Genomic DNA, 23,443 nt, shown 5'->3' with positions numbered 1-23,443 from the left:
CGTGATTTGATAGGCATTGATAGCGTCCACTTAATTTTGTAAAGTTAAGTTTTAATTTAGGCTACAATCGAAGATGGTCCATGACATGAGAGCTGTTCTGTGATGTGATAGCGTAAATACGATCAATATCGATTTTTTTGTTCCTAATGACTGAAAAAGCGGCGCTTATGATTACGTCAATTTTATATATATTTTTTTCTCGGAACCAAATCATTTACAAACTTACGGAAACCAAAACGTGATTGAGTGACGTAGCCTATAGCCTATAACATGTGCTCAATTTTTAAACAATTTTTAAAATCCATAAAAAATTAGCTAAAGAAAAATATGTCATTGCGGAGAGTTTAAAAAAAAACTTTTTTTTCTATTTAGTAAATGTTAGATTTAAAATCCAGACTCTTTAATTTTTCATATTTTCTGGCCTGAGTTGAACTCATAAAGAGAGAAGTTTCTTTACGTGTTTGACAGTTTTACTAAATACAGACACGGTATGTCTATTAAAGTAGGCTACCACGAATATGTTAGAGGCAAATTAATAAATTCATTATTCAAATGAAAACTTTCGTTTCTGTAAAATGTAAATCGCAGTGGAATATTTCCTAGGCTGTGTTAAAAGGGTTTATTAAAGCCGTGCATGTTTCTATGTGAACCGTGAAAGAGCCGACAGAGAAAAGTTCAAGTCTATCATTTGTCTCATGCAGGTGATGCTCAGATGCGTCTCGCGCGCTTACCTTGCGCTGAAACACACTCCTCCAGAGATTTCTTTCGGTAACATCAAAATACCTTTGAAGAAGAGGACGGGCAACAGTGCTCCAAATGCCAAACTTTAGTGTTAGCTAACGTTATAGTCCAGAATACACGCAGTGGCGCAAAAGCATCGCCAGACTGTGTGTGACGTTCAGGCGCGCGCTTTATGTGATGATGGAGTGAAGACTCGGGCTGCGCGCGCACAATCAATGACTGCTGCTGAAGGAGGGGTGCAAGAAGAAAACACCGGCATTTACAAAGTAGAAGTGACCTATTGTATCTGGCAACGAGTATCGCGCCGTTTCTCCTTCAGATAAATAGTTTATTGTCTGAATGACAGGCTGTTTTAAATAAAAAGATTGGTAAATTCCATACATCATAGCCTATAGGCATAGCTAGGCTAATAATCTCAGATTTATGTACTGTAGCCTAAAGAACAACAGCCTTCAGATGAAAGGCTGAAACTATTTTTGTACATAGCCTATTGGTCCAATGAAAGTTACAAACAAATGGGTGTTCAAGCTGTGAGTGAACTTGTCATTTGTACGGCTGAAAACAGATGAAAGCCAACAGGCTAATTATCAAAATTGTCACTTGTTCTCGTAGTCTACATACCTAAATTAAATAAAATAATCGTGTCGCCCTACATACATTCCGAGTGTTTTTAACACAAAAATCAATGACAGAAGCATGAATTTGTAAAATAGCTCAAAGGCTACAGACTGTAGGGAAATGCTTAGTCCCGGCGTATTAACAAAACAATGGCTAGTATGGAAGTTAAAGTCATTTTTGAGGTAATTAATATGCCCAATTATACCTAGAGCATGTCATCAAATGCAATGCAGGTCCACACGCGTCGCGTCTGCCATCTAGTGGCGCCAGCGTATTACATGTATAGGCTAAAGTAAACGAGTAATCTGACTTGACAATTAGCATGATTTAAGCGGTAATGTGATCTAAATAAGAATTCTCCTCACTGATGATAATAATAGAATGTTCTTCTAATGAACACAAAAGAAGATATTTTGAAGAATGTCAGTTAATGTATTGTCGAATGTCGGTTTGAAAGAATCTGAAAAAAAAAAAAAAAAAAAAAACATGCCAGTTTGTTGTTGTTTCCATATATTGAATGTTCATCCCAAAGGAGTCATGTTTCAGCATCATACATCTATACAAGACAGGCTGTCTATGAATAACAAATAAACACGTAAATCTGTGCCAAATTTCCAGTGAGAGTGGAAACTACCATCTGTACTGTGATTTAACAACACTGTACGTCATACGTCACAAAGCAGGGAAACTAAAAAAATGTACAGCGTGTAGCCTACTAAAATACTGTGGGCTCTACAGCACAAAATGGGATGTATCCCAGTGAATTTAAGGAACCCCATCAGTGAAGTAAACATGCTTCTGCTTCAGTCAGTGTCAGACAAAATGGAGCTGCTCGGCCTTCCCTGAATCGCTGCGTTTTAGCCTCAGTCCGGACAGGACCTTCTGTGCCGTTCTCTCCTCCGTCGGACACCTCCTCAAGGACCGGATCAGGCGCTCTCTCCCCCCCAGGGTGTTGTTCGATTGGTTGGTGTTTCGTTTGTCCATTTGGCCCACATGTTCTTTGAACGAAGAAGCTACTGGTTTAACCCCCTCATCCGATACTGTCCTTGTCACCCCTGTGTGAGGTGCAGTCTGACTCCCAGGGGTGCATCCAGTGTTATTCTGCGGACTAGGGGTCTCGTGTAATCGTGAGGGGGTCTCGGGCTCAGGAGAGGAGCTGCGGCTGCTGTCTGCACTTCCTGGCACAAGTCCTTCCCCGCTCCCAGAATTGTCCTCATCCCGCGACTGAGAGTCCGCTTTGCTTAATTGTGCTCCTGCCGAACCCTGTCTGTAGTACTTGACCGGCTGCCTGCTGAAGTGACCCCTCGACTGAGTTTGTAGTTGACTTTCTACAGCCTGCTCCGGATGCCCCTGAGGAGACGCTGTCGGCCTCATAGCCAGGACTGGAGGAGGTACAGAACAAAATCAAACGTTTATTCACAACAATATAATAAAAAAAATGTGATTTTGTATTAATCAAAATGCTTTAAAAATGTATTTCCATATCCTTTAGACTAACAAAAAAATGACTTGTTTGCTTATGACAACAGGAAGAAAAAGGATCGGCAATGCCACAGAAACACAGAGCAAAAAAGTTTGCGCAAGCAGCCAGCTGGTATTGAATTTGAATGTCTGTTAAAGCCCGCCTACCTGCTCTCTCATTGGCTTCTGGGCTCAGCTGGTCCATTGCTTCATTGGATGATGACTTGTCAGAAATATAACCCTCGCTTGAATCTCTCTTGATAGTGCGATTCTGTTAAAATGATAAAAATTCTGAATATAAGTTGACTAATGGATCATTTAGATGTTTAAATTGTTGTAATATGTGTAATTACTGTTATATTGTACTATTATTTTGTAGATAAAGTGTCAGTGACACATTTAAAGATTTATAATGTAAACTGGTTACACGGGTATCGTTTAAATTTTTTGGGTCAGTGAGACTTAAAGAGTTTTTTTTATTTTATTAATTAACATTTTTATTCGGAAACAATGCATTAAATAAAAAAATAAAAAAATAATGTTTCCCCGAAAATATTTTCAAAATTGATAATAATTAATGTTCCTTGAGCAGCAAATCATCATATTTGAATGTGACTGAAGACTGGAGTAATGATGCTGAAAATCCAGCTTTGATCACAGAAAAAAATTACATTTAAATATATTTTCACATATAAAACAGTTATTTTAAATTGTAATAATATTATACTGTTTTTACTGTATTTTGATCAAATAAATACAGCCTTGGTGAGCTTAAGAGACATGATGTTTTCATGAAAAAATGTACAGACCCCAAACTTATGTAGGATTTATTATAATATTATATATATAGCCAGTTAGTGCTAGCAGTATTAAATGTGTTAGTCCAGCGCTATCTGTGAGAAGCCTACTAAAACAGTCTAAACCTGTGGAAAACTTGCTAATCAAAAACTGTTCTAGTTAGAGGAGACTCGGCTAATAGCTAATCCCATCCTCCAGGCTTTTCTGTAGTTGCTGAGGAGCCTCGGCACTGACTAAAAGCACCTTGCGACAGAGGTAAGACTCTGACATAAGCACAAGCACACAGGCAAGCAGAAGTAATCTTCACAGAGTAAGCGTTTAATCCCTCCAGGCCTTTCCACGGGCACGGCGGGACAATTCAGGCCCAAGCAGAGCAATAGCGGCTCAAGCAGATCAAGATGAACTCTTTCGCCCGCACGAGCACGTCCACCTGAGGCGAGCTTTTAGCATCATCATGACAACAGTCGGACTGTGTTTATTTGACTTCCTGTACTGTACACAGTGTCCTAACCAGATGCGACGCTGCAACATACAGCTAACGTATCTTTTAAGAGTTTTTGTTCTAACCAGCCACGACGGCGAGACGCAATGAACGATAGACACGGTTTCTATTTCTGCAATGTTGCGGCTGGAACCACAACATAGAAACTATGACTGATAATGTGCTTATATAACGTTAATCTTAAAAGCAAAGCAATAAGCCCTGCGAAGCCATGTTTTACAGTGGATTTAGAACAGCTAAGTGGCGTTTGTTAGGCACGTTTATAAAACGGTTACTTCTTAAAAATATTCATTTTATATTTAATAAACACCAGCAACAAAAAAATATAACGTTATAACACATTTATTCCTCCGCCAAGCAATGTAGTTCCAAAGACGTTGCTAAGCAACACATGCAGCAACAAATAATCACAAACAGCAGTTGCGCAGTAACACTAATGTAATGCGGTCGGTCACAGGTGTATGTTTGTTGAGTAATTTACAACGGCTTTGACCGTGGCTCAACCAATCAGAATCAAGGACTGGAACTATCCGTTTTATAATGTGCGTTTGAATTTCATGTGCGTGTGACTTTTATAGCAAGCAATGGATAATTCAACTTCAATTCACAGGTAACAAGTACGTTCAAAGTTTGACCAAACAAGTGTATTCTACGACAAAGATTGTTTCAATCACTCGGTATTTATTTTTTATTGATATTAAGATATTGATCTATTTGATTGCAAGTTAAAGTCCCCATGAAATCAAAAATGACAATTCTTATATTGCAGTATTTATTGTAAATTATTTATCAGTGCACATAATTGTTTTTAAATGTGCTCTGCTATCTTTAATCAAAATAAATCTAACATCTCTTCTCTGATGATGCGTTTACTGATATGAGGGCGGGATCAACGTGTGACTCACATGAGGTTCACCAATAGCAAACCACAACCATCCAATCAATTCACGTCACTTTAATCAGAGCAAGATGGCAGTGTACCTTCTCTAAATTAGTCACGCAAAAACACAGCAAGGTTTTTAACTCAACTTCCAGAGTTAAAGAATAAAGAACGAAGAATGCACATCAGGTAAGTTTTGCTTTTTTATGTTTTTATTTAATTTATGAAAATTAGCCGTTAACTAGGGACGTTGCATCCATTGATTCCGCCATGTTTCCCACTTTTAATTACGACTTTTGCAGAGAGAGAGAGAGAGAGAACGCACCCACACTCTCTTCTGATTGGCTGTGATATTTGATTGATTTCGACGCGTCTGGTAGCCGTGTTGTGTCTAGTGTCCACACATGAACTGTGTCTCGCTGGGATCTTATAGCTTCGCTTCTGGTTAGAGCATGGTGTTAGCGTGGAGCTACTGATTGTGTGAAGTCATGTTCTTATTGCCTACCTCCAGTGAGCGTGGACGTTCCCTGGACGCGGCTCCAGGGTCCTGTGGGGAACTGCTGGCAGGAGAGATGGGACATGAAGCTCTTGGTGGGGTGTCTGGGAGGGGCGCCGTGGGAGGCGGTGGCGGAGGTGTGCTGGATCTTGTTGCGGAACCGAATACTTGGTCATAGTGTGAGATCATGAACTCCACGAGAAGAGCCTGATAGCTGGTTTCCAGGAGAGCGATCATCGACACGTCCCCTGACACCAGGGGCCGCAGGAGCGTGGGGCCAAACACGATGCCCAGGTTTCCTGGAGACATTTTGTTGTCTTCAAATTGTTCTGCCACTCTGAAGACAACAAAGTGATGGATTAGTAGAGAACTACGTCATTTAGATGAGCTTTAATGTAATTTCAGACAGTATGGTACCTGTTCAAGTGGGCAGTCATGTGCTGCACTGTTTTGTAGTTACACAGAGGCAATCGACTTGTAAGCTCTCGGAGTTTGACCACAATACTCTCCACAATCCCAGCACTCTCGGCAACATGATCCTTTTCACTAAGCCTCTGAATCTCCTTACCCACGTTGATAAAGTTGTTGTAAAGGTCAAAGGTGAGTAACGGCTCTGGAAGCTGTGAAAGAGGAAGACCACATGAGGGGATTAATCCCAAAATATGTTTAGAGGAATGAGAAGATTACTGTAAATAGTCGGGTACGGGTGGTTAAAAATACCATTCATTTTCTCTATAGCGAATTAATCTGAAACTATAATTTATAAACAGATTATTTAAACTGGCGAAAAACTACATTACCCATGATTCAGCAGAAAAATATCAAATAATCAGAGAATCAGCAAATCGCATTTTTTGCAATAAATGTAAAACATACTGTGTCTATATATAGTATACACAATATAATTCTTTAGATCAATAGTTTTGAATTCGTAATATTTTAGCTTATGTCATTCGCAATGCTTTATGGGATTGTAGTTTCACAGTATTGTAATTTTGTCTGTTTAATTTTTTTTTTTTTGCTTCAAATAAAAGTTTGTAATGTTGTGATTCATCTTGTAGCCGGTTGGTTTTGTTGTTCATGGCTTATAACTCTTTAACAAAGAAATCCCTATGGGAAAAATACTTCCGGAAACAAGGCTACTGAAAAATTGGTGCGAGCTCTGTTGTGCTCCATTTAAGACTAGATATTTGTTTGACTTGAACTCACTTTAAAAATGTGAACTTTACTCAAGAATCCTTTTTTACCTCTTTTAAGAAGTGCTTGAGTACGGAGGTGATGTCATGCGGCGAGAGGTCACTAAGGTCAACTTGGTCTTTCTGGATTTCAAAGGCCTGACATAACTTTAGAACGCGAGGTTTGGATCCACTGATTCTGTACACTCCCTATATACAGAGACAAGAACAAGAGAGGGAACATAACTAGATTATTTTATCTTCTGAACAAAATAGGATGGTTTGCTTGTCCATAAATGGCTGCCATGATGCCGGCCAACAACTTGCCCCAATCATTCGAGGTTGCATTCAAGTCTGTGGTAAATCTTTATTGAAATCACTAACCCTAAAGGCTGGAATACACTACACAACTTTTACCCAGTTTTGAACCCTGCTTTACAGTCTGCAGATTTTGGATTTTCCATCCAGTCAGAGGATACCAATTGGATATTTTGAGCCGATTTTAAAACATATTTTCATTTGTCACATGTCTTCTAGCAATGAGGCACATTTCTGTTTTATGAGTTCAGAACCTCTGTAACCATTTCCAAAGTCGGCATGTCTAGTGTTTTAAAAATCTTTTCAGATTTTAAAAGCTGTGTAATGTATTCCAGCCTTAAAACTTAGAGCAATAGTCCAAAGTTGCCTTAGCAAGCATTACAAATACAGATTGGTGTAGGAGTGAGTAAACTTTTAAGACATTTTCACAAGATCAGTGTTTTTGGTTTATTCCTACCTGGACTCCGAGAGCCCTGCTCTCAATCTCTTCAGTGCAGCGCAGGACAACGAAGGGCACACAGTCTTGGCTCTCTCTGGGCAGCAGGGAGAACTCCATCCCAAAGATGAAGCCCCTCCTGTGCTCACACTCCAGCTGGCAAACCTCCAGGCACTTCCTGTGGACTGCAAGGCCACACTGGCAAGAGAGGAGCAACAGTCAGTCTGCCATGTTCATTCTTTTACTAACCAGTCATTTAAAGGGATAGTTCACCCAAAAATGAAAATCCTGTCATTAATTACTCACCTTCATGTCGTTCCAAACCCGTAAGATCTTCGTTCATCTTCGGAACACAAATGAAGATCGTTTTGATGACATACGAGAGGTTTCTGAACCATCCATAGTGTTAAAATAGTCCATGTGACTACAGTGGTTCAACCTTTATGTTATGAAGCGACGAGAATCCTTTTTTTGCGCACCCCCCCCCCCCCCCCCCCAAAAAAAAAAGAATGACTTTATTCAACAATCTCTTCTCTTCCCCGTCATTCTGCTACGCTATTCGCGTAGTGTAAACAGTGAAGCACTTCCTGGTTATACGTCAGATTGTTGGCTCACTATTGGCCGACGCTGGTCACGTGAGAATCACAACACATGCGTGAGCCGACGTTCTGGCGTAGAACAATGACAGTGGTCACCAAGTGCACTGTAGTCACATTTTAACAATGTCTTTACTACCTTTCTGCACCTTGAAAGTTGCAATGACGTTGCTACCTATGGCTGGTTCAGAAACCTTTCAGATTCCATCAAAAATATCTTAATTTGTGTTCCGATGATGAACGAAGGTCTTACGGGTTTGAAACAACATGAGGGTGAGTAATTAATGACAGGATTTTCATTTTTGAACTATCCCTTTAGCTGTCACTTTCATCACACTACTTACAGCACACTTATTTATAGGATCAGGTCACCAGGAGTTAAAAGTGAACAATAAAGGACAATTTATTAATTTTTCTTATTCATAGAGAAATAGATTTTTTATGGTAATGTGAATGTATAAACCTTTCAAAGAGCAACAGAATGCATTTTTGCACATGCTTGATGAATGTTTTTGACGTGTCTTGTGACTTTTGACATGGCGTTATAAAAAATGTGGTGTCACCATGAAATCAAAATGAACAATTCTTGTTTTTTATGTAATATTGCAGTATTTATTATAGATGATTCATCCATGCACATCTTTTTTATTATTATTCATGTGTCCTCGTAATCTTTAATCAAAATAACTTCTTCTCCCTCTTGCAGCTCATCTCTTCTCTTCTCTGATGATGCGTTTACTGGCGTGAGGGCGGGGTCAACCTGTCACTCACATGAGATCCACCAATAGCAAACCACAACCATTCAACCAATTCCCCATCAACTAAATCAAGTCCCGCCCTACATTGTTCGAGAAGCAGTTTCACTCGGATATACTAACTAGAAGCCATGCGCCCTGACACTCACCTCCTCACACTCAATCCCGTTGACCAGGATGTAGTTGTCACATTGCTTACACTTGACCATCTTGCTCTTCATTTTTCTCAGTCTGTGGGTCAAAGCGGCACGTGATGCAGTTCGTGGTTTACACGTCATTCCGTTGCTATCAGATAAACCCTCTTCGCTCTCTGCACACAGATGAAAAAAAAAAGTCAACAACTGCAGTATCTGCCATTGAAATGCAGAAAGTGTAAAATATACCTGCTTCTTGCAGAGCGTCTTTCTCATCAAGATCATCTGAAGACATGGTTCCTGTGGAGGAGGCCTTGGGCAGCTTACGGCTCCCATGAGCTTCAGAGAGGAGATATATTAGTCACTTATTTACAACATCTAGATAGGACAGGAATAAAATGTTGCAAGAGATTTGTTCTACCTGGACTGGACAGCGATTCAAGACTTCCTCCTGTGCTGTCTCGGTCACTGTGACCAGGCCGCCCTGCACATCAATAAATCACATGACAAATGTTCAGTTGCACTGCAGACGGGTTAAATGCAAGAAAGTTTATGACGGAAATCAGACGTACGTCCATCTACTAAACTGCTGCTGTGTTTCAGATCATCTGGTAGCACATATGAATCTTGTAGGTAAGTTGTAGCAGTGCTTTGTTTACGTCGACCTGTTGGTGGGGATCTGTGAAAATTGGGTATACAGAAATTCAACTCAAATGATGCGGTTGCTAGTTTAGTTGTTCACACACGTTAATGAGCTTTAGTTGACTGCAGAAGCATTGAGACAGAAATGCAATTCAATTCTGTTCACAATAAACACCAGTGGGATTTAGCAACTGATTCATACATTTAAAAAGTGAAGCTGATCTCTTGTTACAATTAAAAACAGCAAATCTCACACAAAAAGAACAGACAGTAACACGTTATTGTATAATTATTGTATAATACTCGCTGTATGATAAGAATAAGTTAGAGTGGACTGGAATAAAACAGCTTTTTGGACATGAGCAAAGAATTTACGCTTAAATGCTTCTTGGTAGCCTACCGGTGAAACTTGAAAAATTTGAATATCGTGCAAAAGTTAATGTATTTCAGTAATTCAACTTAAGGGTGAAACTAATATATTATATAGACTCATTACATGCAAAGTGAGATATTTCAAGCCTTTTTTTTTGTTATAATTTTGATGATTATGGCTTGCAGTTAAGAAAACCTTTTCACAATATTCTAATTTTGACTTTGGGGTTTACATAAGCTGTAAGCCATAATCATCAAGATTATAACAAATAAAGGCTTGAAATATCTCACTTTGCATGTAATGAGTCTATATAATATATTAGTTTCACCTTTTAATTACTGAAATAAATTAACTTTTGCACGATATTCGAATTTTTCGAGTTTCACCTGTACATTGATTAAAATCTTGCCTTCAATTAAACCATTCAAAAGTTTGAGTATGTTTTTAAAAGAAGTCTTTTAAGCTCACCAAAGCTGCATTTATTTGATCAAAAACAGTGAAAATGCTAATTTTGTTACATATTATTACAATTGAAAAATAACTATTTTAATATATTTTAAAATGTAATGTATCCCTGTGATCAAAGCTGAATTTTCAGCATCATTACTCCAGTCTTCAATGTCACATGATCCTTCAGAAATCATTCTGATATGCTGATTTGCTGCTCAAGACTTTTGTATTATTATCAATGTTGAAGGCAGTTGTGCTGCTTCATATTTTAATGGAAACTGATGTCTCAGGATTTTTTTGGGGTGAATGGAAAGTTCAAAATATTAATCTAAAATAGAACTCTTTTATATACTGTCTTACTGTCACTTTTGATTAGTTTAATGCATCCTTGCTGAATAAAAGTATTAATTGTTTTTACTGACTCCCTGCAAGTTACAAGTTATTGTTGTGTGCCCTCACCTCCTGCTTTGGGGCATGAACTCCTGGAATGTGAAGTTCTGGAGAGGATGGTCGGGGATGTGCTTTCCCAGGATGTACTGCAGGTAGGGTTCACCCGGCTCACAGGGCCTGCAGGTCAGCTCCAGGTTCTGGTAGCCCAGAGGAACCGCCTCAGTCTGCTGCCGCTGGTAAAAGAACATGTTCACCGTTGCCTGACAGAGGAGCAAGACAGAGACTTTGATCGAGAAGCCATGGATGAATATACAAATACAAGTGTAAACTAGATACGCTGAACATTTGATGACTAGTGCTAGTGATGACTGCTACTTCTGCGGAGTGATTTGCTCGCAGCTCCTGATAAGCCCCGTGGTGAGGAGCAGAGAGTTATCACTCAAGTAGCCCAAGTAGCAGTGCTTCGCCTTCTGAGAATATAGTTCCCAGTATGTATACGGTAAGAAGATGGCTGTGTCTCATGTGACATTGTTATTTGTACACGCTGTGACTATACAAATCCCAACATGTAAATAGGAAAATGTTGGCGTTATTTTGTCACTTATTGGGAGAAGTATGCTAGCTGGAGCCGTTTACCTCCAGTCTTTGTGCTAAGCTAGGCTAGCGGTGGGTGCGTCAAACAGAGTTACGGCACGCACGGAGATGAGAAGGGTATGTAGCGACTTATCTAACTCTGGGGGATATGGTGAATAAGCTAAGGTCCCAAAAAGTCGGCGTGTTCCTTTAAGATGTGTTTTGGTTGATCGGATCACAAGTGGACGACATTACATACAGGTCTAAAACATTTTAAGCTTGTCCACTTTCAACCACTTCCAGAGGTAGTCGACAACACATTTGACCGGATTGCTTTCATAGTGTGAACGCTCATGTGGTCGAATAGCCGCAAAAGACCACCTACTCTCCGCATACTGACCGAACATGTAAACATTCTGGGAAGCGCGCTAGCCAGACTGGATTAAAACTTTGTCGGCTGAAGACCCGAGTTTGATTTGAAGACGAAAAACATACCAAGCACAATGTTCTCTCACCATTCCTAATTTCTAACACACACTCACAGTGTTCGGCTAGTCTTGCGGCTGTCGGACCATAAACAAAACCTGCTGCTCTCCGTGTGTTTTTACGTGTCTCCGGTCGTGTTCACATGTAAATTACACAAGATTATTTCATCCGTTAGATCCAAAGATCTGAAAAAGCCAATAAATGTACCCTCATCATGGACCCTCCCCTCGAAGAAATCAGGACAGAAGTGGTCAAAGAGGACAAAAGAGGCGAATTAAAACACCAGGTGTAAACGGGAATGTGTCTCCCTCATCTACTTGTGTGATCTGATCGACCTAAAGTTTCTCCGTCATGTGTAAATATGTACTTTTCACCTTTTAGCCTCCCAATCTGTCTCTAAAGGCTGGTGAACCCACCTCTTTCAGCACGGTGTCTCCTTGACAGATGAGCTTGCGGATGTGGACGATGATTTTGCGCTTCACCTTCTCCAGCTCTCTTTGATGGTTGTTTGCTTCACACACACATTGCCTGTACAGCATCTCAGTCTCTGTAACCTACACGGTAGCAAAGCATAGCGATAATAAATATCTCCCAGAAAAGATCATTAACATGACACATATTTACACTTTTGGTTATCTGCACTATTAAAACAAGAAATACTCCTTTATAATCTCACCGAATTGTTTAGGGTACATTTCATGTGCATTGTTGATAATAGTATTTTTCAGAACTAACATAGTTTATTAATGGAAAGCATATTATAATCTCACACAATTTTTTCGCCACCCTCTGTAGTAGTTTGCTTGAAATTGTCTAAATATCCCTTAAATTACAGGGTTTGCAGTGTCAATTTTTAAAGTGATTCAGTCAAGTTCAACATATTAAATAAAAAATGTGTAAAGTCAACATTATCTATATAAAATGTATTTCCAAAATCGAAATGCTGTAGAAAATGTAGTTTTAAGTTTAATTTCCTTTAAATTAAGTTTTTAAAAAAATTCTTAAAAACGTGTACATTATTTAAAAATGATAATAAATTTGTATGTCTTCAAAAGTTCTTTCAACTATGTTACTATCCGAACAACCCCCTGCAATTTAAATATCACATGGATATCTGCAAAAAAAGGTGATTCTTAAAATTATTTTATAACAATCACTGTTCATATGGCAGAATAGACAAAAGAACCTTTTGACAAAAACATACTTTCCCCTGTAATGTCAAAACGGTGTTTAATGATTAAACTTGGTGACTAGCAGATATGTTAAACTGAACACAATAGTAATGTTATTGCCAAAGCATATTGTTTTTGTCCTTTTTTGTTCATGTTAAACTATAGAATGAGCCGTATATTTGGGATGACCTTAGATTGGGCGTCATCTCTGGACTTCCTCCTCTTGTCAAGGGTCTTGTAACCCCCGGTGTCCTCTTCAGCTTTGGCTGTCATGGCTTTGGCCTTCTCCAGATCCTCACAGCGCTGCATGTATTGCTGTCGAGCCCTCTTCAGCGCAGACACAGCATCGTTCTGATCATCAACACATGTCACATTACTGGAGTGATAAATGAATGAATACACATACAGTATCAACCTCAGCACTAAGAACTGACCATCCTCTTCTGTTCTTTTGACCACTGCTCTTTGAATTCCCGTCGCCACTTGTCGATTTCGTTCTTCTTGGCCGAGAGAGCCTTTGGGATAGATAGATATAGTTAAACCTCACACGTCACATTATTATAAGGTTCAGATTTCTTGCGTTTGTCATAAACATTGATCAGATGGATGTTTGTGCACCTGGTAGCAGCGCTGTTGTATGAGTTCAGCAGTGTGTTTGGCTGATGTGCTGCTTTTGATATCATGTTCCAGGGCCTGGGTGTAGATATACTGCAGAGGCATCATGTCCTGTGGAGAGTGTAAAAACTGATTTAAGAGCATGAAAGTGGGCTGACAGTAAACAACATGTTCCTTATGCAACAGAATAGTTGCATTAGGGTGTTTGGTAACTTCTGGATTAGTCCCAGGGACTGCATTTGAATACATTTTATAATACGTTTTTCCTTTTTTATTTTTATTTTTTATTAAAGCCACATTAAGCATTTTACCTTGACTTCATTATTTATTTTTTGAAACTTTTATGCTGTTATATATATAACTTATATATAACTTTTATATATATATATATATATATATATATATATATATATATATATATATATATATATAGTTAACTGCTTAAGTTGTGGTTACGTTATAGCTACACCATTTATTCATATACGGGCTATAGGAATTTTCATAAATTAATCGCATTTTATTGCCAATGCGTGAACAGCTTGTAACGAAAAAGATAAAAACAAGACTGTCCCAGACTTCCTAGGTTGTGTCTGTGAAAGCCTAGACTGACTTTTATGAGAAGAAGGAATCGGGACGTTTTTGCCGGGAAAATCAAAAGGATGGGATGTTTACGGGCGCGGGCACACAATGTTCAGGATAATGTCGAAAGAGAGCCATTTTGTACTGTAAAGTCAATGTCCAATGCAAAGAAAATGTATTTATTCAACAATAGTCAGATATAGACTATGGTCTCAATATACTTTATCAAACCATCATAACAGTCAGTGTCATTTTAATCACCTCATCTGTCGACATGTTGCCTTTGAATTGTAGAGTTTGTGCGAACATCCACATCGCTATGATCGATGCTTTCTTCACGGCTGCTTTCTTACAGCTTTGCTTGTTTTATTATTAAGTAACTTAAGAGGAAAGCACATATATTTACATATTTATCTAAACGTCGCTCGCAGCAGCGTGGATGGCGTCGGATGCGTGCTCAGTAATATATCTCTGCAAAGGTATTTACAATTTTTTTTTTACTTCTATACAAAGAAGAATGAAAAAGACCGTGAGTTTATCGGGGCCTTGAATCACGTTCACGTGTGCAATATGTGCACGAGTTCGAGCACGAGCAATAAGTTTAAGTTGCAAAAAAAAAAAAAAAAAGTTTAAGTTGCTGGGCTGGCTGCAGTTCACTTAACGGCCACAGGACATAATTCTTCAGCCTAAATATTATTTTTTTATTTAGCTACTTTTATGTATATATTTAGTTTTAAGCTTAGCTTATCTTAGACTTCCCAAATAATAGCATAAAATTCCATCCAGCTGTTATTCTATCAAATTATGCAAAACTGTCATATAATATTTAATTGTGCGTATTAAAAACGCTACGAAATTAATCGTAGCATGACAATGGAGTCAGCCATTTTATTCCCAAACGTTTTAAAATGTAATTTCTACCAGCATTATTTCCATCACAGAATGCTATGGATGTTGTTCAGTGTTCATGATTTTCATGAAAAAAGAAGAAAAGCTACTGAATTCTCATGCAATGAATTTACGGCTGAATATTGTCAATAGAGAAACTAATAAACTAATTAGATTTTGTTTTAAAATAGTTTTATAAAAGTCCACATGACCAAAAGAGCCAATAGCTGTATAAACTCTCATTACATGTTTTGCACGCGCACACACACACACACACACACACACACACACACACACACACACACACACACATACCTGTTGAGCAACACATGACTTGGCTGCATCTGCCGCTCTCATAATACTCTTAGCAAACTCTTGCTCTGCAAACAAACAATGATTTTCATAATCAGAAATATAATTTATTTATATAATTTATAAGTTTATTACGCCAAATTCTGAATATTTGCGTACATTGACATACATGTAGAAGAAAGAGGTTAATAAGCAAAACACCAGATGGAAAATACGATTGACTGATAGAAATAGTTTGCATCTGTATTGATGGACACACAACAAAGTGCTTCAAAATATCAATACAACAGTGAGCGGACATAAGGTGACATAACTTTATCGGGTCATAACCCATTAGCATTACAGCTCAATGGAAAATAGGATATTCATCATCACCAATTCCAGGAATACCACACCGGGTAATGTACTGTATGCTTCCCTCTTCTGTTAATTCATTATTAGGCTATTGATGTCTGGCGTTGCCTCTGTTATACATTCTGTCTCTTTTTGTTCGGGGCATTTATCATGACTGTGTTTCTTAACACACTTAAGGACACTTTTAAAGAGTATACTTTGTCAAATTAAAAGCTTTACTTGCTAATACAAGTTTTAAATGCTAATAATCTTTTGTTGTGCACATATTTTTATGTGGTAAATTTCTACTTCTATTGCAAATGAGTAATTACACAAATATTTAAATACGTGACATACAAATTTAAATATAAATAAAGTATATCTTAGTTGACCAAAATTCATAAATGATTGTCAGTACATTCGGCAGGATAATTTAACCACATTAAATAAATAAAAAATAAAAAAAGACAGTAAAGGTAAATATAAAATTTACATATGAAAATGTATTTAAATCCTACTTCAGTGGGTGAAAAAAAAACGGCTAATTGCATTTTATAATATATATATATATATATATTAAATGCAATTAGCATTTATATATATATATATATATATATATATATATATAATACTAGAATACATTTTCATTTTATTTTAAATAACATGCAAATGATTGTCCAAAAACATTACATTAAGTTAGCACTTAAGTATATTGTTTTAAAGCATATTATTTCTGTAATAAGTACTCTTTTTTAGAAGTACCGGTATATGCTGAAGTGTACTTCTTTTCACACGAAGGGTGACCTATCAGTCAACCTTCCACTAGAGGGCGCTGTGCGAGATGACGTGTTAAAGGTTACTTCACCCTATTACAGGTGTTGTTCAACACCAGTCATTTTCTATCAGAGATCCAATTTTAGATTCTCATGCTATTTCCAGGAAGAGGTCCCTCGGCTTTTCTTCCAGGCGAAAACGATCTATAATTACTAGCAAACAAATCCAGCCTAAACATAATGTGTCCGCACGTTAAAAACATGAGTCTAAATGCTAGTCTTCTATATTTTTCTTACAGTTGGATGCGTGTTGTTCTATGTGACTCCTGTGACTATTTGACAGAAGTTAGTGTAATCAAAGACTACATTTAAAGCACTCACCCAGGCTGATTCTTTTGTCCATCCAGGTCAGCAGGTCTTTGGCATAACGGCACCACATTTTGGCGTACTGAAGGGCGAGCTCCACGCCACCCTCGCAGCGACACAGGGTCAGGTCGGCATCCTTGGCTGAGGCGGAAGACATCAGCATCAACGGTTCGTGTGCATGCCTAACCCTATGTAAACTAAACCCCGCTCGGGACTAACAGAGGCTTGTCCTCAACCAGCTTTAACGATTCTGTTGGCTGTCACTCATTTCTCAGAGGATAAATCTCCCGAATCTTCAAAGATGTGAAGACAAATGCTGAGGTGCAGTGCATGCCCATCGTAACGCAGACAACAACAAAAAAAGCAACTTAATTGTTAAAAACAATGTTGAAAGACATTATTCTCCAAAAGTCTAATAAAGGTGTCGGAAACGAGCACAGGATCATAACATCTATGTCGAAAAGTCGAATCCCTGTGACTCTCCAGGACAATATTCCGGATTGGTAATTCAATATCCATGCAAAATGCCTGTATAGGGAGCAACTAGGCTCGCTGTTAGTGTCCAAAAGGCTTTGGGACTCAGCAGTGAGTGTGTGTGAGGATTTCACAGAGACCGAGACGGTTCACCCTCCCTCTGTCTGCTGTCTCCTCCCTGTGCGTTAAATGCTAAAAATCTGATCTGATCAAAACAGCAAAACTAAAAACCTGAATTTTCTCCATCATTCCATCAATTTCTGTTGGAGTGCCACTATCCCACTTCCATCCTGCCGTACTTCTTGGCTTGTCATGTTAAAGCATATGTGTGTGTGTGTGTGTGTGTGTGTGCGTGTGTGTGTGTGTTCACTTTTGGCACGGAGGGGAGGGGAAATAATCCAGGACAGTAACAGACTGTATAGTGATGGTTTTTAGATTAGGGTGGGGTTGACTTCCTGATATGAGGATATAGATATCTCATCATTACTTTACGGTCTTTTAAACACACTCTCTCTCATCAAATTCAGCTTGACGTTACTATCACACATATTGTTAATGGTTTTCTCAGCACAATTGCTGTACACGCCGGTGAATCTCATGGCAAGACCATAGTTCACCCCAAAATCAAGAAATATACGTTAAAAGATATATTGTAAAATATATTTTTTGTATTGTTAATGTAATACAATAACATTACAGTGATGTGAAAAAAAATCTCATTCTCATTACCATGATGTAGAGGAAAATAGTAATACTCATTACTGTGATACTGTGAAAATCGTATTATCACCGTGATGCGAAAAATATAATTCTAATTTCTATTCAAAAAAATCTCATCCTCATTACCGTGATGCTAAAACATATCTCACTCTCATTACTGTGATATAGAGAAAATATATCATAATCATTACTGTGATATAGAGAAAAAATATAATTCTCTTTACCGTGATGCTATTTCATATCGCATTCACATTATTGTGATTTAGAGAAAAAATATCATTCTCATTACCGTGATGCGAAAAATATCATTCCCATTACCGTGATGCGAAAAATATCATTCTCATTACAGTGATATAGAGAAAAAATATCATTCTCATTACCGTGATGCGAAAAATATCATTCTCATTACAGTGATATAGAGAAAAAAATATAAGTCTCATTACCGTGATGCGAAAAATATAATTCTCATTACCATGATGCACAAAAAATGTAATTCTCATTACCGTGATGCGAAATAATCATGATACATTATTTGATTTGTAGAGTAAATTATTACTACTGGTATTTAACAATGTAGTATTTGGCATACATTTCAGTTATTTTGATTAAAAAAGAAACATTGCATTGTGGTCATGAGTATTTCAAAATATAATTGGTTTTACTTTTCATACTACTGAACATGTATTTTGAAATTGGAGTGAAATATGGAAAATTGTTAGATTATCCCATCCAAACTGGTGAATCTAAAATGAATACATTTGATTCAATATAATATTTAACAGGATACAAAACCTTAAACTCACAGTTTTCTCCAGGTAATTCATGAAATGCCTCTGCTTAGTCAGTCCATTTGGCTGATCAGATTGCTCACAGTGGGGGTTAGAGAACTAGGCTAAGACGGCATAGGAATAAATTGTTGATACTGAAGTCTGTCTCAGGTGTACGTAATGAAGATGATGTGTTTTGTGAGTACAAGCCAAGAGATTGCCTCGAAAGGTCACCATGCGGATGTTTTATTTAAACTTTGAGTGTTAGCGTAATCCCTAATCTCAGCTAGCAAACAGCTAGATATCCTCACAGAGCAGGCATGGTTTCACCAAGTTAGCACCCATGGAAAGATAACATCAATATATAAATGTATTTAATGCTGCATAGCTATTACCTAGTCAAAATATATCTCATCTCATCTTCGGTTACTCATCCCTTCTTTATCATTTAATATGTTATACCTATTTTCTTTCTTCTCCAACTTTATAGAAAGATTACAGTTCTAATGCTAACATTCTTTCAAACCTATATAGTTCCTGGAGAGATGGATCAGTGGGAAAAACAGAGAGCAGCTGTCTGCCGATTTAATCTGCTCTCTAACCCCCGTCCGGTGCTAATCTTGTTAGCAAGGGGCCATTAGTCCATGTGGCTAATTACACGTAAACAGTTGCAGGTTGAAGAAGAGAGATTTAGTGGCGTGACATGATGCTTCCGAGTCTGATCAGTCACTCTTGCTTTGCTTTGCTCCTCTCAGATATCTCAAGTGATATGTCTTCTTCTCTAGGGTTCAATGCGCCTATGGCCGGATGTCAGATATTCATTCTAATAACTATGTGAGCAGCACAAACATTGTGTCTATCACAAATCTCATTAGTCCTCCTAATGACAGTAATTCTTCCTCCTAATGTCCAACAAACAAACACTCATACACACAGAATTACCAGTTACGCCTCCGTCCTTTTCCTCCTCTTCACGGCAGATCTTCAACGACTCCACATCTTCACCCTGGAAAACACGCAGCTTTTAATACTCGCTGTAACGCGTTCTTGCTTGAGAGATTGTTGTACCCAAAAGTGTAAAGACATATGAGTATGAGTATGTGGGAATTCATCAATCATGTCTCACTGTAATATCGTCCAGATCGGCGTTCAGTGTGGTGTCTGCCGAGGTGTCTGTTAAAGACAGCGAGTCTGCATCTTGTAGAAGCTCATCCACAGTCCTGAGAAATCAAATCAGCAGACGCAACGATGTTAAAAATGAAACACGGCGGTTCACACGGAGCTAAAACGGCTGTCATTCAAACTGGTTTTATATTCTTCAAAACAAAGGTTCTTTATTGGCATCGATGGTCCCATTAGGAACTTCTAACATCCATGGAATCTTTCAATTGAACTAAAGGTTCTTTATAGTGAAAAAAAAATGCTTTAGAATAGATTATTAAAATGCTCTTTTTTTAAATAAAAAAAAATGTCTGTTCACTGCAAACCAAAATGGTTTTTCTATGGCATCGATGTGAAATCACCCGTTTGGAACCTTTATTTTCAAGACTGGAATTTCAAGGTCTACGTACGAGCATGTTAATGACAGGTCCAAATTGGCATCAAAATCGCGAAATATCTCACTGTAGCGTTTGATTTCTGAGTGACGGACTGGGGTACCACCATCTGAAACAGAAGAACATGAGATGATGCCACGTGTGGTTTTTTTCAATGAAAATCTGATTCTAAAAATAAAGGTGGTATAACACTTTTTTTTAAGGTGACCTACTTACACGTTACATGTGCTTACTATTACAATAACAGTAAATTATGCATAATTACAAGTACCTAAACCAAACCTGGTAACACTTTATTTTACAGTGTCCTTGTTACACATTACATGTACTTACCGTAGTAATAACAGTAAATTATGCATAATTACATTAAACCAACCCTCAACCAAATCCTAATACTCAATCCCTTTAGTAAGTACATGTAGTTAATTAATATTAAACAGTACTTAAATATATAATTACACTGTAACAATGACACCTTAAAATAAACTGTAACCCCAAACCCTAACCGTAACTCTATAGTAAGTACATTACTCAGTACTTACTTATTTGAGTAAGTACAATGTAACTACGTCACCTTAAAATAAAGGGTTACACTTTATTTTACAGTGTCCTTATGTTACATGTATGTACCATAGTAATAACAGTAAATTATGCATAATTAAGTCCTAATCCTACCCTAACCCTATAGTAAGTAGCTACATGTAGTTGCTCAATATTATTCGGTACTTAAATATATAGTTACACTGAAACAAGAACACCTTAAAATAAAGTGTAACCAAAAAGGTTTTTAATACAAACCTTTGTTCATTGGTTTTGGTATTATTACTTCTGCAATACTTTTAATGTAATGTAATATATAATGTGTGTAACATAGACAGTGTCAAATAATACAAGATAAAGCATGACAATACACTTCTTTGTGGAAAAGGTGTTTGATCGCGGTTAAAGCACATGAACATGTGTGTGAACAACACTTGCAGGAACTGGAACCCAAAGCTAGAGTAATGACAATTAATGGCACCGGGAAATGTGCATTTGACATTAAGACAGGAAGTCACACTACTGAAGTTGACACAGGCGTTTTGTGACAGAAGCAGTAAAGAGAAAGCAGCGAGAGTGAGCCAGACTCATTTGTACAATAACATTCATAGAGTATTTATGAATCACCTTTGATTTTTTTTAAAGCACAGGTAAATTACGGCATCGATTCAAATCATTTTAAGGTTAGACATGCTTTTTGCTCATGGACTCTCTGAAGCCTTGAATGCACATAATGCTAGATATGGGTCTAAACCGTGTGTGCCACTCTTGTACTGCACTAACAAAGAAAGCATCACTGTCAACCTCTCTTTCTCTCTGTGACATGCACCATTTAGGTCAACCACATCCTGTATTGGTTTTTTTAACATGCTTTGCTACAGGGACAATAAGGACTTGTTTTTGATGAAGAGATTAGTTCAACTGTATGGATTACGTTTTTTTTTATTTTTTGTTCTTCTCCATTTTGCTTGACAAATATCACCCACCGGAAGTCATCTCAAAGATGGCACCGCGGTTACACAGTCAGTTGTCACGTTACGCTTTCAGTTGTTACATAGAATGTTACATTCTAATTCTGATACCACTTGCAAAAATGATATTGTTAAATGTCACGTGATCCTCAATGTGGTAGAAACGAGAAGAACTGCAGCTATCACAAAATGCTTGAAACCAGTGCATGTGACTTCCTCCCACTGAGGTCTTATTTAGGTTGTTTATTTCCACATCCTGGGCTCATTAAAGTTATACATTTTATGTATTTGCGAGAGTTTCTAAATGGAGAAACAAAAAAAGACTAAAATAAAGTAAATTAACAAAAAACTTCCCAAACCACCATGCCAAAAATAAATTATTTTCTTTTTTTTTTTTTTACTTTACACGTGGAAAGAAACAATACGACACCCCAAGATGCAGTCATTTTGTACATTTGTCCAAAAAAAAAAAAAAAAATGCTGTGTGCATGAAAACTTCCTTGAGATGCAACTTTTGCACAAAGGCAACTTGAACAAGACAGGAAGTGCTATGATCATGCACTGAACATTGCATGCAACACAAACACACAAGCACGCATATACACAGAAAGAGAGCATGATAACTAATAAATCACACATATATCTATCACACACTAAAGCTGCGGTTGGGTACAACAAAAGCACATTTCCCTTAACGTCTGGTGTAACTCACCCTGGACTTTTGGTTGCCTCAGCTGTGCAGTCTCTGCTGCCTCCTCCATCTAGTCTCTACTGATAAACCAGCGGCTCTCAAGAGACGTGTTCGTGTTGTCACCCAGCAGTTAGTCCATCCAGCCCTGTCAGGATCATCACCTTTCACAGGCGAACGCTGACGCAGGACGGTGTGGGGTTTGATAACTGCCCTCTCTTCTCTCGCAGCGCCACTTCTCTTCCTCTAAAGTGGAGGTTGGCCAATGTTCTTTCACCATCGTATGAGGAGGAAGTTTGTCTCACTATCACTCTCAGACACACCTAACACCCCCAACTTCTGCTAAGGCCTGAGATATTGCTGGTAATTTGTGGCTGCATTTGTCTTTTTTGGTGATTTTTGTTTGTGGCCTATATCAAAGGCTCTTGAATTTGGAAATACTTTGTTTGTGCAGCAACTTTAATTCATCTTATCTTTAAACATTACTGCTATCATGTTTTTGGCATAAAATGCATACCAACTGGGAAATATTATGAACTTTTGTTCAAGTTACTTTTAAATGTAATTACAATATTGCGTTACTCCCTAAAAAAGTAACTAATTGTGTTAGTTAGTCTTTATTGAAATAATGCATTACGTTACTTTTCCTCACCTGGGCTAGGCTTGCTTTTTTTGTATTTGAATAACAACCGAATGTTTTATTTTTGGCTAATGTAAAGGCCTTTTCACACCAAAAGTGACACGAATAAGCCTCAGGGTGAAGGAAATGCAAATTCACTCCAGTTCAACACTCTTACTTCAGCAGTAAAAATGAAACACAAATGTAATGTTTATCTAAAGTCTATTAGCATCATGTTCACACAGA

The 23,443-nt window shown here is 37.8% G+C and overlaps 2 protein-coding genes across 4 annotated transcripts in view; both read right to left on the bottom strand.

The window, feature by feature from the left end:
- lmx1al (LIM homeobox transcription factor 1, alpha-like) overlaps nucleotides 1-805 on the bottom strand; it is a 23,069-nt gene extending 22,264 nt beyond the window's left edge. Inside the window, exon 1 of the mRNA XM_079627716.1 lies at nucleotides 732-805. Within this exon, the coding sequence (XP_079483842.1) occupies nucleotides 732-775 (44 nt within the window). The 5' untranslated portion in view covers nucleotides 776-805. The remainder of the gene's footprint in view (nucleotides 1-731) is intronic.
- Nucleotides 806-1,057: 252 nt separating this feature from the next.
- On the bottom strand, nucleotides 1,058-22,842 carry gmip (GEM interacting protein). Of its 3 annotated transcripts, XM_079633360.1 has the most exons (21): nucleotides 22,603-22,842; nucleotides 20,395-20,488; nucleotides 19,950-20,043; nucleotides 19,766-19,829; nucleotides 16,878-17,003; nucleotides 15,394-15,458; nucleotides 13,615-13,722; nucleotides 13,431-13,511; nucleotides 13,186-13,347; nucleotides 12,241-12,378; nucleotides 10,835-11,025; nucleotides 9,483-9,589; nucleotides 9,332-9,394; nucleotides 9,160-9,249; nucleotides 8,926-9,086; nucleotides 7,447-7,623; nucleotides 6,744-6,881; nucleotides 5,914-6,116; nucleotides 5,506-5,833; nucleotides 2,989-3,091; nucleotides 1,058-2,741 (listed from the first exon to the last, which is right to left on the bottom strand). In XM_079633360.1, the coding sequence occupies exons 1-21, from the start codon at nucleotides 22,649-22,651 to the stop codon at nucleotides 2,173-2,175; spliced, it is 3,111 nt and encodes a 1,036-aa protein (XP_079489486.1). In that variant the 5' UTR covers nucleotides 22,652-22,842; the 3' UTR covers nucleotides 1,058-2,172. The 3 variants fall into 3 exon arrangements, with proteins under 3 accessions (XP_079489486.1, XP_079489487.1, XP_079489488.1); XM_079633362.1 differs by lacking the exon at nucleotides 2,989-3,091 and having other exon boundaries at nucleotides 1,850-2,741; XM_079633361.1 differs by lacking the exons at nucleotides 15,394-15,458; nucleotides 16,878-17,003; nucleotides 19,766-19,829; ... (1 more) ...; nucleotides 20,395-20,488; nucleotides 22,603-22,842 and adding an exon at nucleotides 14,452-14,764.
- Between the last annotated feature and the right edge of the window lie 601 nt (nucleotides 22,843-23,443).

Source organism: Phoxinus phoxinus, assembly GCF_949152265.1.
Source record: "Phoxinus phoxinus genome assembly, chromosome: 1".
Classification (NCBI taxonomy): Eukaryota; Metazoa; Chordata; class Actinopteri; order Cypriniformes; family Leuciscidae; genus Phoxinus; species Phoxinus phoxinus.
This window is presented reverse-complemented; position numbering and strand designations above follow the sequence as displayed.

Bases quoted from the DNA above. Each gene is read 5' to 3' on its own strand.
- gmip (XM_079633360.1), bottom strand. From the start codon at position 22,651: ATGGAGGAGGCAGCAGAGACTGCACAGCTGAGGCAACCAAAAGTCCAG. The intron at 13,348-13,430 runs GTCAGTTCTTAG...GTTGATGATCAG, and splicing joins CAAAAGAACAGAAGAGGATG to AACGATGCTGTGTCTGCGCT. The intron at 6,117-6,743 runs GTAAAAAAGGAT...CCTCTTTCACAG, and splicing joins TCAAGCACTTCTTAAAAGAG to CTTCCAGAGCCGTTACTCAC.